Genomic DNA, 17,350 nt, shown 5'->3' with positions numbered 1-17,350 from the left:
TTTTCAGTAGACAAAAAAGGCTGTATCTCTTTATGTTTCGTTAGTAATCTCTCTAAACTTGTTCTCGTGTAGGAGTTGTGAAAACACGCGTGTAAAATGCCTGTGATAAGAAATGTACCCGCGTGGGTGTATAAAGCCGACGAAGTATTTTATGCTGGGTGTGTCATTGGCGATTTCACAATCCAAAAATGCAATGACACCCGACCAAGTCCCATGTGTTTTAACTCGCTTTCCAACTTAATTTTCCTATTTTTCCTTTTTTTCCTTCCCCTTAGTCCTTACGCGTAATTTGCCCAAGTGGCTACACATTAACAAACAGAGGATTAAGGATTAAGTCTCCCTCTTGCTAACAAGATATTTTTTAGTGTGCCGAAAAACAACTCAATACACGAAATGTCATAATACAAATAGTTAGATACTTAAAAAAAAATAATTCAACCACTTAAAAAGTAACAGAACTAGTTTCCGACACATAAAAAAATTTCTCTCCGGATTAAGGATTAAGTCTCTCTCTCTCTCTGTCATCCTCTTTCTCTCTCTAGATTAACAGGTGGCCCAATCATAAAAGAGACCGTTCACCTTCCAATAAATCACCTCTTTCGTTTTTCGCACCAGTCCACCAGACCGCGTCCACATCCCCTTCTCTTCTTCTCACAGCTGAACAGTCCGAGTCCTCGTTGACTAAATCTACCCCCCACATTCCTCTTCAAACCCCCTCCCCAAAATTTCATATCTCCCATTCATCCCAAATTCCCAATTATTCTTATCGATTCCGATCGGATTTTGGTTTCGATTTCGATTTGAAAAACTCAAAGCTCGCAAAATCATGAACGATTTGTTCTCGGGCTCCTTCTCGCGGTTCCGGAGCGAGGAGCAGTCGCCGCGGCGCGATGATCACGTAATCGAGATGGGGTCGACGGCGGCGGCGGGGTCGGGCGCCGCCGGAGTCAACCTCGATAAGTTCTTCGCCGACGTCGAGTCCGTCAAGGACGAGCTCAAGGAGCTCGAGCGCGTGTACTTCAGCCTCCAGTCCTCCCACGAGCAGAGCAAGACGCTCCACAACGCCTCCGCCGTCAAGGACCTCCGATCCCGCATGGACGCTGACGTCACTCTCGCCCTGAAGAAGGCCAAGGTGCTGAAGGTCCGCCTCGAGGCGCTAGACCGATCCAACGCCGCGAACCGGAGCCTGCCGAACTGCGGGCCGGGGTCGTCGTCGGACCGGACGCGGATCTCCGTCGTCAACGGCCTGCGCAAGAAGCTCAAGGACTCCATGGACAGCTTCAACGCTCTGCGGCAAAAGATCTCGTCCGAGTACCGCGAGACCGTACAGCGGAGGTACTACACCGTCTCCGGCGAAAATCCCGACGAGAAAACGTTAGACCTTCTCATCTCCACCGGTAAGGGCAAATCCGTCATTCTAACATTTTAACCATCATTCGTCGCCATTTATTTTGCTGCTTAATGGAATTAAGTAAAGAGGGTTGTGACATTAGTCCCAAACTTTGACTAACTTATAGCTTTTACCTTAAAACTAAACATTCATTAAAATTCGATTCAAATTTGACAAAATGTAGAGCATTGATCCTTATTTATAAATTTAGTCAGAATTTCCGTCAAAATTACGTGGATTTAGTATTTAAAACTTTAAAGTGCAACCATAATTCGAACTAGAATTTCCGTCAAAATTAAGCATGCAAAGCGAAAGTGCCTAAAGAATTATGTTACTCGATTTTGTTATTAGTGTCGCTTAATTGTGACGGAAATTCTTAGTGAATTGGCACGAAGGACCAAGGTTTCACATTTTGTGTGAATTCAAATACCAGTTTCAATCATTTTTAATTTAAAGACCAAAGCTCCAATTCTGTTGCAATTTAAAAACTAATCCTGCAATTGTAGTGCTTAATGAACCATTTTTTTTGGTTGAAAAAATAAATGCTTAATGAACCATTTGATTAACCAAATTGGGAATTAAATCTACAGGAGAGAGCGAAACGTTTCTGCAGAAGGCAATACAGGAGCAAGGGAGGGGCCAAGTCCTTGACACGATTCAGGAGATCCAGGAGCGACACGACGCCGTAAGGGACATGGAGAGGAACCTGCAGGAGCTGCACCAGGTCTTCCTGGACATGGCCGTGCTGGTGCAGGCGCAGGGGGAGCAGATCGACGACATCGAAAACCACGTCATGAGAGCCAACTCGTTCGTCAACAGTGGCACCCAGCAGCTCACCAAGGCCAGGGCCTCCCAGAAGAACACCCGCAAGTGGACTTGCTTCGCCATTATTCTGCTGCTGGTTATTATTCTGATCGTGATCCTCAGCTTGAAGCCCTGGAATTGGGGTGGCGGTAGCAATAATAGCAATAATCCGACGCCCGCCGCGCCATCGCCGCCGCAGTAGGAGAGGAGAGAGTAAAGAGTATTGTGATTTGTTCATATTCCACATTCCTATTGTTTGTGTTAAATTTTTGTGACATTTATTTATTTTTTATAGTAGGGGTTTCTTCATTTTATTTTGTTAGGTTTGACCAGTTGATCAGAGTTGTGTTTGCTTACTCGTATCAAGTTTAAATCTCTTTCCGGTACTAAGATAGCTTAAAATATCGCTTTGTCTGGAAAAAAATGAAAAAGAAAAATACAAGCTCTCGTATAGGTTCATTGCTTGCTTTGTAACCTTTTGTGTTCTTTTTAGCTATCCTATTCTGTTTATGGATGTTGTAAAGGGAAAAGCATCTCTGGGGATCCTAAGGATCCTGTAATCGTTTATCGTATATTATGCGGTTAGTTTTCATTAGGTAGTATTTATATTTAATTTGAAATTTGAAATTTTGAAATGATTTCTGACCGCAGGATGTAAGATGAACGGTCACGATCACGGGAATCCTTTTCCTTTGTAAAGGTCAGTTTTAGAGTCAAACGTGTGGTGGGAAAAGTGGTTGGAGATTTAAAATACTTAAAAGTTAGAATGTAACCATTTAGTACTATAATTTAGTGATATTTCTCTTTACTTATAAGTGAGATGTCTTAGGTTCGATTCTCACCAGGTGAATTTGAACCACATTATTACTAGTCAATTGTGAGGCTTAGTCTACTCCTTTAGCGTATATAATATCGTTTGTTTAGAAGAAAAAAATTGACACTTCGCTAGACATTTAGACACAAAAACTACATAATCACACATATTTGCATAGGTTGACATTTTCTAAATCTAGGGTTTTCAATTATTTTAAAGAACAAAGCGATCGAACTACCTTTACATGTTGTACACATGCTTTCATTTAACATAAATTTGGATATAATAATAAAAAACTAGGGGTATGATATCCACACACCCCATTTTACTTCTCACACATCTTTTTAATTTTTGGCCATCGGATCAGATGAATTGAAGAAGATCAATGGACATAAATTATCAAAGAGTATGTGAGAAGTAAAATAAAGTGTGTGGATAGCACATCCCAAAACTAACAATTGGGGGAAAAAGGCCAAAAAAATAAGCATGAGTCCTTAATTTTTCGATGGAAAAATTTAGGGAGGAAGGCAACGACTTAGTGAAAGTTCCCACGCGCCCCGGGGGTTGGGGGGGGGGGGGGGGGGGGGGGTGATCCAAAGTAGTCTGAACTCTGAAATATAAGTGGTGAAGATTGACTTTACCAAACTGAATTTTCACAATCATGTGATTCTAACTTAAATCTTTCACTTACAAGTAAAAAAAAATATTGCTCGACCGTAGTATTAAGTTACTATTCTTGTATCCTTTTGCATCCTCCATGCCAAAATAATGAGTGAGTTGTTAACTTATCCTTTTGCATCCTCCATGCCAAAATAATGAGTGAGTTGTTAACTTGAAGGATGGACATTTCTGATCAATATTGGAGAGCCCTGGTGGTCAAGGGGGCAGATCAATTTTGACTCTAACTCGCTAACTTGAAAGATGGACATTAAATGTGGAAGTGCGCAACTAGACAATTATCACACGTATAAATGCTCTTTTTGTTCTTTTCTTTTTTTATTTTCTCCGTGGAATCTGAAAATTGAGATGAGTGATAACTATGTGGTACCAAATATTAATAAATATTGGATGGTTCTTTTTTTTTTGGGGGGGGGGGGGGGGGGCATCAAGAAAATGACATAATTAAAATGTCACTTGGCTTTACGGCCAAGTGGTATCTATCATTATTGGTAAATGAAAAGTTTTAAGTTTAAATTTTGTAAATGACGTATATTGTGCGTACCCATTATGTAAAAAAATGACTTAAGCTTGTAATTCTACTTTTGTGCTGTTTTTTTGGGGTCAAAACTTAAGCTTACCAATCGATGTCCTTTGTTACCTTTCATTTTGATTGGTAATCGCAAAATTAGTGAAGGGAAGTTACGGTAATTAACCCCAAAGATCAATCCATAATACGGTTGTATATGAGATTCACCTGTATTAGATAGTTTGTCAATTTTTTTGTGTGTTTAGATAGCATTAATCAACTTTAGTTTAACTTATATGCAAAGACTTTCTACATATTAATCACAATTTGACATGTAAGCAAAAATAACTCATAAAAAATACAGAAAGAAAAGTTATTGCAGACATGTCAATCTGTGATTGGGGCATGTAAGATTTCCTACTTCCAAGATAGAGCAAAGGATTTCCAAACCTAAACCTTGAGGAAAAAAAATATAGAAAACTTCATTTGAATCCCTAAATAAGATTATTTTTTCAGTAATACCCTATGTAAGATTAAAAACTAAAAATAGTCCTTCACGTCAGATTATGGTATTCCATATCATATTTAATCATTTTTTAAATAGAATTATTATAGTTTAGTTTCCTACAAATCAATGTTTTAGTGTTTTGTATTTATTGATTCTTCACATCTTTCCTCTTTTGGTTACAATGGAATTCCCCATCTTTGGCGGCAATGAAGTTTTTTCCTCCTTCTTTGTTGATGACAATGTTCACGCTTCTTTTCTATATACTGAACCAGAAATTGATAGAGCTATATTTTTTTCGGTGATTTCAGTTTTATTACTCATCGTCAACTGCACCTACAGTTGTTGTGAAGCTGCTGTGATATTGACTAGCAATTTCCATGCTTTTGAACCCGTAAACCAATCTGGGATTGCTAATTGGTGTTGGATTTGAAGGCAACCCATTGTTGTAAATCAAACATAAGTTTTCCTTACCTTATTGATTGTACCGAAACGATTGAACCTATTCTAAGTAACGTACGTAATTGATCATACCGAATCGACCAGACTTAAATGACCATATAAAAATTCAAAAAAATGATGGCACTTCACAGCCAACAAATACTTTAGGCCATATCCTCAATCCCTACCCAGCTACAATGTACATTACACTATTTTTCAATGAGATTTCATCCCCCACCTTCACATCACATCCTATTCTACTTACAATGTTTCCATCTCTGCTTCACATCCTATATAGCATACCTAATTGACTGTACTGAATCGATCGGACCTAATTGGCCGTACCTAAATTAAAAACAAAACCACCAAATGCAAATTTACCACATAGGATTTCAACAAACACATGCTGTGCATTGCAAAATAATCTATTCTTCCTAAAACAATGAAAACTATCGAACCTAAACATACCAATTGTACCAAAAAGCTACACAGGTATCAACTGGTGTGTTGATTATGAGAGCTACACACATTTTCCACACTGTATAGCTTATGATTAAGACAACAACAACACAAACCGTACGAACTGATGTGTTGATTAAAACAATAAAAATACAAACCGCAGCTTACAAGTGATTCTTGGGTTCCGACAAAGGCATCGAATCGTTAACCCGAGCAATAATTTCTCTTTTTATTGTAGCTTCAAATAGATTTTTATTGAGTTGTAGAAGGTAACAATACCTAACATACTGTTATGTGACAGTTGCCATTTTAAAATTTGAAAATTTTCATTGATTACAGGTGCAATTGTATCCTGCTTTCATGTCTTGTTTTCAATTATGTGATATGAATATTTTCACGCCCCTTCTATTACTTTTTTGAAATCAGGAAGTGTAGGTTACATTCTAAAAAATTAAGATGACAACCATGTAAATTGTGGTAAAATATGTGGTATTATTATAGGTAACATGCATGTTACGGTGCATTAAAATGTTAAAAACCTTGCAGGTTATATTCTAAAAATCATCTTTAGTAAGTCCTTATCTCTAAAAGCTCCCAAAAAAATATCATGGCAGATTATTAGCACATGTTCCCACTAGTCTACAACAACGGTCCTACATTTCTCCAAATAGATTCCAGAAGGTTGGAAAAAACATGGTCCTTGGCTGCGAGGAATGTACTTGGTACTTGGGGGATAATGTTTGTTTGAACCCTTCAAATTTGGTAGTTGAGAACTTGAAACGCAGCCAATACCTGACCTGCAGGTCAAGAAAGACTGCCAAAACATCTCTCTGTGTATAACATGTATCCAAAACCTAAATTTTGAGTGCATAGAAACTCAGAGAGAAAAGCTTAACTTCTGAGAGTATATGATCTCGGAGCAAATTACGGCATCGGAAAATGAACGATTTGCTCTCCAGCTCCTTCTCCGAGGACTCGCCGGACCACCATGTCATTGAAATGGCGGCGACATCCATCGAACTCAACAAGTTTTTCCAGGACGTGGAGTCGATCCAGAACGAGCTCAATGAGCTTCAAAAGATCAATAAGAGCTTGCAAAGCGCACACGAGCAGAGCAAGAGTCTCCACAACTCCAAGGCAGTCAAGGACCTCCGATCCCGCATGGACGCGGACGTCCATACTGCCCTTAAGACCGCTAAGGTTCTTAAGGTGCAGTTGGATGCGTTGGACAAGTCCAACGCCGCCAATCGGATCTTGCCCGGCTGCGGTCCTGGCTCCTCATCTGACCGGACACGGACGTCGGTGGTCAATGGGCTGAGGAAGAATCTAAAGGATTCCATGGATCGCTTTAACGACTTGAGGAACAAGATCTCATCGGAGCATAGAGAGACCGTTCAGCGTAGGTACTTCACGGTCACCGGAGATAACCCCGACGACAAAACCCTAGACCTTCTCATCTCTACAGGTAACATAACATGTATGAAATATTTGAAATAAAAATAGCAAGTCAATAACGTTACGCCCACCAAATTTATTCAACAAATGATTTGTCCCTAGAAGCGAGTTCTAGAGTGAATCTAGGTTTGAGTGCTACTGATATGAAAGACTATATGGGTTCATATATTTGATACACTTGGGCGTGCAGATCTTGGATTCATTTGAGGTTTAGAAGTTAGATATTAATAATACGGTTAATATTAATTTACTGTTTTGAAATTTTTTGGTTTTCAACATTTTATACAATAATTTTTTTTCGTCCTAGTTTGATTCTTAAAATCATAATTATAGGACACTTTCATAGATCCGTTAAGATTTTTGTCAGAACTTCCATTAACTGATGGTGTGACGCTAACGTGGATAATAACTGGGCGTCACATGGACATTAATTTTTAATTTTTTTTAATGTCCACGTGGTGTCCAGTCATCATTCACGTCATCAGTTAGAGGAGGTTCTGACGAAAAACTTAATAGATGTAAGACAGTGTCCCAAAATTATGACTTTATGTATCAGACTGGGACAAAAAAAAAACTTGATGTATGCAATGTTGAAAGCCAAGAAATTTTAGGGTAGTAAACTGAGATTAACCCTTGATAATATATAATACACATGTTATGATTTGTGTAAATTTGTACACCGTATTAAGATGTCATGCCATATACGTAATGATGTACATGTATCTATATACATAGGAAACGCTAATAATTTAGTAAGTCCAGTGCCATCCACAACATAATATGATAATCTAATTAATTTGCTCGGGGTTATTATACAAAATGGTTCATGAGATTTGCATGATCAATAGAAATGGTTTCTGAGATTGAAAATCAATAGAAATGATGAGATTGTCCACCATCCATGATTTTGGTCATTCCGTTAAAAACTCTTTGGGCAATTTTCATTGCTTCGTAACTCAATCGATTCTTAACCAAATTAAACCCATAATATATCAAAATGAAGATAAGAAAGTGTGGAACAAGATTATATCATTTGGAAGCCCAACGATTGCTAGAGATGGCCGAAAAATAGTCTGAAAGGTGACTGGTCCGCGGGAAAACTGGAAAACTCGCCGGAAATTGGATAAATTTTAAACGTTCATAACTTCTTCAATACTCTACGAAATCGTGTGATTCAAAAACGAAAATCATACTTCTCAACGAGACAAAGAGAATGGTATTTTTCTTTACTACTAACTCGCAGTGGTTTGGCCGGAAAACTGCTTGAAAGTGGCTAAGTCGAAAATAGTTAGCCACTTTCGAGCAGTTGTCCGACCAAACCACGGTGAGTTAGCCTTCGAAAAAGATACCATTATCTTCATCTTGTCAAGAAATATTATTTTTGTTTTTGAATCACTCGATTTGGTTGAGTATTGAAGAAGTTAAGAACGTTTAAAGTTTACCCAGTTTCCGGCGAGTTTTCCAGTTTTCTCGCGGACCAGTCACCTTTCAGGCTATTTTTCGGCCATCTCCGGCAACCATTGAGTTTCCAAATAGGTATAATCTTATTCTACACTTTCCTATATTCATTTTGATATATTATGGATCAAATTTGGTTAAGAAACGATTGAGTTATAAAGCTTTGAAAAGTGCCCAAAATCGTTTTTAACGGAAGGACCAAAATCATGGATGGTGGACAATCTCAAGGACTATTTCTATTGATTTTCAATCTCAGAGACTATTTCTATTGATCATGCAAATCTCATGGACCATTTTGTATAATAACCCATTTGTTCATTTATTTAGGTTTTCATTCATAGATCATCTTTACAAAAAATTTCTCAATTTAGAAATCATTTTAACCCTTTGAATATTATTATTATGAACATTTCATTGTTTAATTACTAACAATACTATATTAGTTTATTTATTAGGTAAGAGTCTGACAACCAAACCACTTATGATTGAAGTGAATTTTGTAGGGATGATTTTTCAATACCTAAAAAATGATCGATTATGAAACTATAGAGTAATGATTAGTACTATATTAATTAAGTTACGAGTAGTGATTAGTAATGTATTAAGTTATTAATTACCTCTACCCCTGTGCAAAATTAGTGAGTGGAGTGTCAATGATGTTCATACAACTAAATACTAATTTGCAAACTATTATATATGCATATGTATGTAGGTGAGAGCGAGACATTTTTACAGAAGGCAATCCAAGAGCAAGGAAGAGGGAGGGTTTTGGACACCATACAAGAGATTCAAGAGAGACATGATGGTGTGAAGGCCATGGAAAGGAATCTGAATGAGTTGCACCAGGTGTTCTTGGACATGGCAGTTCTTGTGCAAGCTCAAGGTGACCAGTTGGACGACATTCAGGGCCACGTGGAGAGAGCTAACTCGTACGTGCATTCCGGCACCCAGCAGTTGCAGAAAGCCAGGTTCTTCCAGAAAAACACCCATAAATGGACCTGTTACGGCATCATACTCTTACTCATCATCGTCGGGATTATATTGGCCTCGACGCTGCCTAATTAGTAAATCATAATTTAACAGTCATTTGGTTACCATTTCGTTTCTTTAGTTTTTAATTTTCACCTTTTTGCATGAGATATGTGTGGTCCATATGCATTTTTGTTCTTATTTTTCTCTCCATTTCTTTTGTACGTATATTGTATTGTGTATATATATACTTGTACTTTTTTTGGTTAGGTTGGTTGGTTGAAGAGTGCATTATTTTCATATGTAGTGATCTTTCTATGACATTTTGTATTTTTTTTTAATTAAAGAGAATGAGATCTATATAGTTTGTAGTAGTGGCCAAAGAGCAAAGACATTCATAGATTCAGTTGATGATATGAACAAAAGAAACGTGGTCCATGTGGATGCTAAGTATGGGTGAGCATAGTTCGGATTGGATCAGTTTTATTTTAAAATTGAAGCCGAACCACTGTTCTGGCGGTTTGGTCCTAAGCTAAATTCCCTTTTCTTTTTATATTTTTCATTTTTGTTAGCCTAATTATTACAAAAAAGAAAATGCATAAATGGTTGCTTATTATTAATTTTGTAACAGATAAAATCGATTTAAAATTCCCATAAAATCATTTAACCCTAATAAGTGAAAAAAAATTATTCCGGATTTTTAACGTCATTTGGAATTGGAATGCCACAAATATACAATGTTTAATTCTTTCAAAATGAGGAATTGAATTCCAAAATTCATTTGTATCCCATCATTTTTTTATTCTCCAATATTTAATAAACGCTGGAGTACTTTGTAATCAAAATTTAATTCAATTCAATTTATACGTAAACGTCTCATTAGCTATAGTTAGGTTCTATCTAGTAAAAAGAAAAACCAACCCAATAAAATTCGATCATGATTTGACCAATATCACCGGTTCGATTGATTTGAGTTTTAAACCGAACCAAACGGGACCCTAACCGATACAAAAACCAGAGACCAGACATTTTGTAGAATTACAGCACCAGCTCTTCCTTTTCCTCTCGCCGTGGCCATGGCAACAATCCGCATGATAGGCAAGTATCTCTTCCTAAATCCTTGCTTTCTGCAACAATTCAATTCGTACCTCCATTCATTCTTCTTACGTTCTCTCTTTCTCTCTACCTCTCTCTCTCTCTCTCTCTTTCTCTCTCTCTCTCTCTCTTTCTGCTGTTTTTGGTGATGCCCAATATAGACATAGCCGTCAACTTCACAGGTCAGTCACTCAGGCATTTCATCGAACACTTGGCATGCCAGTTTTGTCTTGCCAAAAATCAAACTTCATACTTGTCAAATTCGACTATCGAAACTGAAATTTTGAAGAAATGCAAATTACAGATGGGATGTTCAGAGGAGTATACAATGGAAAGCAGTGCCATGTCCCGGACATAGCCACGGTTTTGAGCAGGGCTTGGACTGCCGGCGTCGACCGCATTATCGTACTCTCTTTCCTTTTCGATTTGAATTGTTAAGTAATTGTTGTGGTTTAATGCGCTCTGAAATTGGAACTAGGCTTATGGATAATGTAGGTCACTGGTGGATCACTTGAGGAATCAAAGGAAGCTCTAACAATTGCGGAAACCGATGGTTTTTTTTTGCTTGCTCTGTTTTGTTACTGTTACTGTTACTGTATTGTTGTGAATAAATGTCATTGCCAAGTTTTAAAAATGTCGATTTGAGCTACAATTGGGGGGATTTTCTTCTTGGGTTTTTTTTGCAGCAAGGCTTTTTTGTACGGTTGGTGTGCACCCCACTAGATGCAAGGTTTGCCCTTTTTCTCACTTTTTACTTTTAACTGCGGAAGAAGTTGATATGTGTGTCTATTGATTTCCGGTTTTGGTTAGAGATGCTTGAGAATTAGGATCATTGTCTATTCTGTTTAGGAATTTGAAGAGAGTGGGGATCCGGATAAGCATTTTCAGGCACTTCTGTCATTGGCCAAAGAGGGCATTGAGAAAGGAAAGGTGTGCCCCGTACCCTAAGTTCTCTATATCACGAGGAACATGAGGCGTGCATTATAGGGTTTCAAGTCATTAAAACATCTTTGAGAGAGTGGTCTGGTCAGATATTCATATCATGGAGCAATATTTTTTTTACTTTTTATTTCGTTCTCTTGTGCTTGTAAGGTGGTTGCAATTGGTGAGTGTGGACTGGACTATGACAGGCTTCAGTTTTGCCCAGCAGAGATCCAAAAAAAGTACGTTGTTTCTGAAAAAAGTAGTTTTTCTTATTATCTGTTTCCGCTTGCACGCTTTTACTTTCATTCTGTTACAAGATACGTTGTGTCTCTTCCATCTTTTCTGTATTGTGAACTCCAGGTATTTTGAGAAGCAGTTTGAATTGGCACACACCACTAAGCTTCCCATGTTTCTGCATATGCGTGCAGCTGCTCCAGATTTCTGTGAAATTGTAGAGAGAAATAGGGGCAGGTGAGAATCCTTAGCACCATAATTCTAGAGTCAAAATGTGGTGGTTAACATCATCACTGTTTTTATTTTCTCATTTATCTTTTCAATTTTTGTTCACCCTCAAATTCCAAAGTTACCATACTGGGGATGCAGAATAAACTGGACAATTGGATTAAACTTGCACTTTTGACAACTGAAATACCAGCTGGACATTTTAGTTTTCTGATGAATAATCATTTCTGTTAACGAGAAAGAATAGCTGCAAGTTTATCTCGTCCCTGTTTTCTTTCCCTTTTGCCTTGTACTGCACTAAATGAATTTTTATGATTGTCTTTCAATTCTATGTGATGGTGGTGTGCTGTACATGTGTGCATGACGTGTCACATTTCCTCTACTATTTCACAGATTCAGCGCTGGGGTGGCCCACTCATTTACTGGTTGTGCAGAAGATCGTGATAAACTTCTTTCCATCAACAACATGTATATAGGTGAAAACATTATAAAAAATAGCATGTCTTCTAATACAAATCTTTCTATGCCTGCAAAAGTTTACAATGTCTGTTTCTTTCTCTAAATCCTATGTGTAGATGAATGCTTAAAGATTCATGGTTATGCACTACAAAACATTAAATAAGAGAGATTGAAAACACACTATATGAGCATTACATAGCCACTAAATAAAGGATTTTCAAATGACTCATTTCAAGTAGTCATTTACAAATCCCCACTAGTGCATTTCGTCTAGTCATTTTCAAATCCCTCTATCTAACATTCTGTAGTGCACTCTGACTAATTTAGCCTACATTCCTTGGTTCTTGGAAATTTTGGGGGCTTTATAGAGAATAAGATGACCCCAGTGCAGGCAAAATGGGGTTGTGCAGAAAGATTTTTTATTTTTTTATAGACTGGATTTTGGTTAAATATTTACTTTTTTAGGGTCAGGGGTATCTTTTGTCTAACTTGTCTTATTGCCCTATATATTTACCGATTCTCTTCCCTCATTATACAACACATCTGGCTACTTGGTTATTTTAATCTTGAGTAATGAGCACCATAAGAATGAATTTCTGATCGAATTTACAAATCATTTTCCAAAATGATTATATATATTTTTTGTAACCTGTGCAAATAGAGCAACAGATTTTGCATTGACGTTTTTTATTTTCTGATTTTATTGCATATCTGAAGTTTGAAAGGAGAGAACAAAGTTCCTCTTTTGCTTCTTTGAATATAAAATAGTAGTTTTTAATTGCTAGTTACGATGGACATATTGAACACTTTATCTTGGTTTAGATAGAGGTCATGAATACCTTTTGGTTCTCAACAGGAGTAAATGGTTGCTCTCTGAAGACAACTGAGAATCTCGACATTGTGAGGGACATTCCTATTGAAAGGATGATGATTGAGACAGACTCTCCATATTGTGGAATCAAGAACACAAGTGCTGGGATTAAATTTGTGAAGTCCATTTGGCCTTCGAAGAAGAAAGACAAGTATGATCAAGAGTGCATTGTTAAAGACCGCAATGAACCGTGTTTGGTTCGGTAAGTGGAAATATTTTTCTACCACCATATTATGAACTCCATTTCTTTTCTTTTATTCTTGTGGTAAAAAAGAATAATGAACCTGTAATGTGTAAGAAGAAAACTCTTATAGCGTGAAGTTGGACTGTTCTACTGTTCAGTGAATAGTATTTCCCCTAACATGAACCATTTACTGCTTAGGAAGCCATAGTACTGCATAATTTTGTACAATAATAGATGGGTCTCAAGTCAAATTTTATCTGCAAGATACTATCTGCAGCCTCAATTGAGTGATCATCAACCTTGGGCTTTTGCATCTGCAATACACATGCATTTATCTTTGTTGGGAAAAGTCCGTCTCTTACATGCTTGTTTGGCTTAACTTGATATTAAGACATTGTGGTCCGTCTATCTTTCATTTCATGAACTTGACATTAGGACATGGAATTTAGTTTGAACATGGCGGTTATGACAATTTCCTTCTTAGTAAGTGCATGTTCATCTGAAGTAAATTTTGTTTTAGCTCCTAATTTATGTATCTGCTTCGTCATTCAACATGACCTTTTTTTTTTATTTTTTATTTTTTATTTTTTTCAGGCAAGTTCTTGAGGTGGTAGCCGGTTGTAAAGGTATCAATGACATAGGTCAGCTGAGCCGGACATTGTATCACAACACTTGCAGGTAAATGTTCCTGGACTCTGGATTTTGTACTAGTCTCTGTTTGCTTTAGATGTGCAGTGAACCTCATGGAGTAAACCTTACCTCTCGCTGTGTATTTTGGCTTTTATGAATTTTGTTAGTGCAAGCTGATCATGATAATGCCAGTTTTTCCACACCATATCTGCCAGCAGAATCAATCACCGCATGGTATGAGCTTTGATTAATAACAACATACTGTTGTGCAGGGTTTTCTTTCCTCAGGATTTGGATTCTGCAGCAGATTCTCTACTTGATGGTCATGACCCTCAGTGATAAAGCCAAACTCCTTCGTGCCGAAGGTTATTCAGTTCCTCTTTTTTATTGGGATGGCAATACGTAACCCTCTTCTTTTTCTTCTAAAAGTGACATACTCAACAACATCGATGGATAGTAGGGAAATTAGTTAAACTGCATTCTGTATTTATTTGCTAGCTGCCTCTGGCTCTGAAAATCGAGATTTTATCTGACTCCGAGGAGTTGGGAGTTTTCCTAAATTTGCTTAAGAGATTAATTTGTTTGTTCTCAGGCTGCATTACATTTTCGTACGAAGTTAATCATTGTGGTTGTTATGATAAAAACTCGATGCAGTTCCATGTTAACAAAATTGACCATTAAAACAAGAAAACCTCCATTGTTCAGGGAACTCGAAGAAAAATTCCGACGAGTTGTTGGCCCCATTTTAAAATAATAGGTACATTTGTATTGATTTATTTTATACATGAAACAATATTACTTTGAAATTGTTTTCCATTCGTTTATACATGATTAAGGCCTAATTACTCGCTCCTTGGAAAAACTCGAGTCTCACTCTGCCCCTGCAACCGAAAAATCACCGCAGCCCCGGTATCATTTTGTTTCGTAAAACTGGTACTAGGCTGCCCTTTAGTGCAATGTTAAGTTCAGATGCTAACGCTGGAAACCAATTCGCCACTGTCTCCGTCTTCTGTGGTTGTTTCCGATGCGGGAGGAGAGACCAATTCACTGCTGTCTGTGTCATGTGCAGTTGTTTCTGATGCTGCCGGAGAGGAAGCAACAGGCCTTGCTCTTTCTGCCGCCATGTTTAATCGCAAAGGCCGCCCATCAACCTCCTGTTTTGCAATTTCATACACAAACACACGGATTATTACGGAACCATGTGAACCTAGACCACACATTGATTTAAGAATTAACCTAACCAACTGCTCGTATTCACAGTCTGGCAACGTAATAAGATACTCAAAGTTTTCTTACCACTCCATTCATGGCAGCGATAGCTGATTCCGCAGCCTCATTAGTTTCGAATGTCACAAACCCGAAACCTCTGGATCGTCCAGAAACCCTCTCATATATGACCTTGGCACCCAACAGCCCTGGCTGCTCTTCAAAGGCATCTTTGAGACCCTGTGAAGTTAAACCCCAGCTAAGGTTTCCTGCATAAACCTTGTGTGGACTATCTATGTACACCTTGAACCCTGTCCTTGTGCTATTGGGTCCTAAAATTTCCCTTTCACCTCCTCTTGGCACTTCTGGGAAGTTCACCTTCACAGTTCTACCTCCTACTTGCTGTCAACCATTGCCACCATCCCAAACAATTAAAAATCGAAAAGAGTTCGAATTTCTGGGAGCTGTTATTGACATTCCAAAAAAATCATATCGCACTTGGTGAAGCGAAGGATAGACATTCTTGGATAACAGTTCTCGAGTTTTTTCATGTTAAAAGAATCAACTAACACAAGAAACACATTTCGCTGATACTTACAGAGCCATCAAACATCCTAATGGCATCCTGAGCTTCCTCAACAGTTGACATTGTGACAAATCCGAATCCCCGGCTTCTATCTGTGACCCTGTTATAAATAATCTACATCACACAAACACAATCACCAACAATTTACAAACCCATCAAATCAAACAATGGAAACATGAAGAAGAAGAGCTCAAACCTCTGAGAAAACCACCGTGCCGGCGTCCCCGAAAACCTCAGCCAATTGGGTCGAAGTCAAATTATAAGGCAAATTCCCCACATACAGCCTCCCGGCGTCTGATATCTTTGGCACTTCCTCTCTTTCTTCTTCTTCTTCTTGCTTTTCATGGAGCTCTGCTTCTGGGTCTAGTTCGCCTTGGCTTTCACTATCTTCTTCGACTTCGAAGCCGTCGAACGCCGCCAACGAGCGGCGGAAACTGGGGGAAGGAGAGAGGTGAGGGAAGCTGTGGAAACAGGCTTTGAGCTTGAGGGGTTTTAGGAGTTTAATGTGTGGTGGGAAGTGGGTGGGAATTGGAGTGAGTGAGTGGGAGATTGAGAAGTTGGAGATTTTGTTGCAGAGGGGAGAAGAACAAGAAGTGCTTGTGGAAGCCATGGATAGCATTGTGTGGGAGGAAATGCTGTTTGGGGATGGAAGGTCTTCGAGTGGCAGAAGACGGGACGAAGGGGCTTCCCATTTGACTAAGACGAATGCCCACGTGTGGGACATGGATAAGCTTTCTGGATTTTTGGATTTTCATTTGATAACCCCCTTTATGGATTTATTTACATACATGTACACTGGTGGTTTTTTTTTTTTTTTTTTGGTTTTCAAAAGAAGTGAAGCTCATTAAATAAAGCCTAATACAAGGTTAGGAAAGTTCGTAGACAAACCAAAACAACCAAGTAAGCAAAAATACAACCAAATAAAATATAAGGTAAGGGCCTAACAGGAAAGCCCATAACACACTAAAACATAAAACCTTAGATCTGGAATGAGGGACCAGCCATCACCACCTAAGCAGCCACACCCCCATCACAAGGTCGCCGCCACCAAAGAAGATCCAACAAACCAATTGGATGAAGCGGAAAACGGGGGTTGAAAACCACCTGCACTATGAGCGCTCCCATAATCCTACCGAATAGTGTTAGAAGCACTTTAAGAGCCACCCAACCCAAAGCATGTCTCCCAAAGAGATCCATGGAGGAAACACAAGATAAGTCGAGTGGCAAAGGCTGGTGGACGGCGACTCGCGGCTAGGAACAACCATTAGAGTGGAAGAAATCATGAATTCTGAATCTGAGACAAGAATTTCCATAAATTGAGACAAAGCCCAAGAAAATTGAGACAGAGCCCAGGGAAAGTGAGACTGAGCTAAGGGAAAGTGAGATTGAGCTCAGATACAAGGATCAAAAGTAAAGCAAGAAAAGTAAGGAAAGCAAAGAGTTGCAGGAAAA

The 17,350-nt window shown here is 38.4% G+C and overlaps 4 protein-coding genes across 4 annotated transcripts; 3 read left to right on the top strand and 1 right to left on the bottom strand.

The window, feature by feature from the left end:
* Positions 1-641: 641 nt before the first annotated feature.
* Positions 642-2,580, top strand: LOC137745170 (syntaxin-121-like). Its single transcript, XM_068485074.1, has 2 exons — positions 642-1,397; positions 1,981-2,580. Exons 1-2 carry the CDS (start codon positions 827-829, stop codon positions 2,394-2,396), a joined length of 987 nt encoding a protein of 328 aa, XP_068341175.1. The 5' UTR covers positions 642-826; the 3' UTR covers positions 2,397-2,580.
* Positions 2,581-6,384: 3,804 nt separating this feature from the next.
* LOC137744977 (syntaxin-121-like) lies at positions 6,385-10,201 on the top strand. Its single transcript, XM_068484815.1, has 2 exons — positions 6,385-7,064; positions 9,225-10,201. The coding sequence occupies exons 1-2, from the start codon at positions 6,539-6,541 to the stop codon at positions 9,575-9,577; spliced, it is 879 nt and encodes a 292-aa protein (XP_068340916.1). The 5' UTR covers positions 6,385-6,538; the 3' UTR covers positions 9,578-10,201.
* Positions 10,202-10,455: 254 nt separating this feature from the next.
* LOC137744976 (uncharacterized) lies at positions 10,456-14,615 on the top strand. The gene is made up of 12 exons (XM_068484814.1): positions 10,456-10,579; positions 10,738-10,758; positions 10,881-10,981; positions 11,072-11,129; positions 11,263-11,306; positions 11,426-11,506; positions 11,669-11,739; positions 11,861-11,971; positions 12,356-12,438; positions 13,278-13,494; positions 14,071-14,154; positions 14,379-14,615. The coding sequence occupies exons 1-12, from the start codon at positions 10,558-10,560 to the stop codon at positions 14,443-14,445; spliced, it is 960 nt and encodes a 319-aa protein (XP_068340915.1). The 5' UTR covers positions 10,456-10,557; the 3' UTR covers positions 14,446-14,615.
* Positions 14,616-14,764: 149 nt separating this feature from the next.
* LOC137744975 (33 kDa ribonucleoprotein, chloroplastic-like) lies at positions 14,765-16,653 on the bottom strand. The gene is given in 6 exon segments (XM_068484813.1): positions 14,765-15,260; positions 15,403-15,714; positions 15,911-16,012; positions 16,095-16,607; positions 16,610-16,629; positions 16,632-16,653. Coding segments are annotated over 6 exon segments (1,158 nt in total). The 3' UTR covers positions 14,765-15,071.
* Between the last annotated feature and the right edge of the window lie 697 nt (positions 16,654-17,350).

Source organism: Pyrus communis, chromosome 9, assembly GCF_963583255.1.
Source record: "Pyrus communis chromosome 9, drPyrComm1.1, whole genome shotgun sequence".
In the NCBI taxonomy this organism is placed as follows: domain Eukaryota; kingdom Viridiplantae; phylum Streptophyta; class Magnoliopsida; order Rosales; family Rosaceae; genus Pyrus; species Pyrus communis.
Note: the sequence above shows the minus strand (reverse complement) of the source record. Positions and strands in the feature narration are given on the sequence as shown.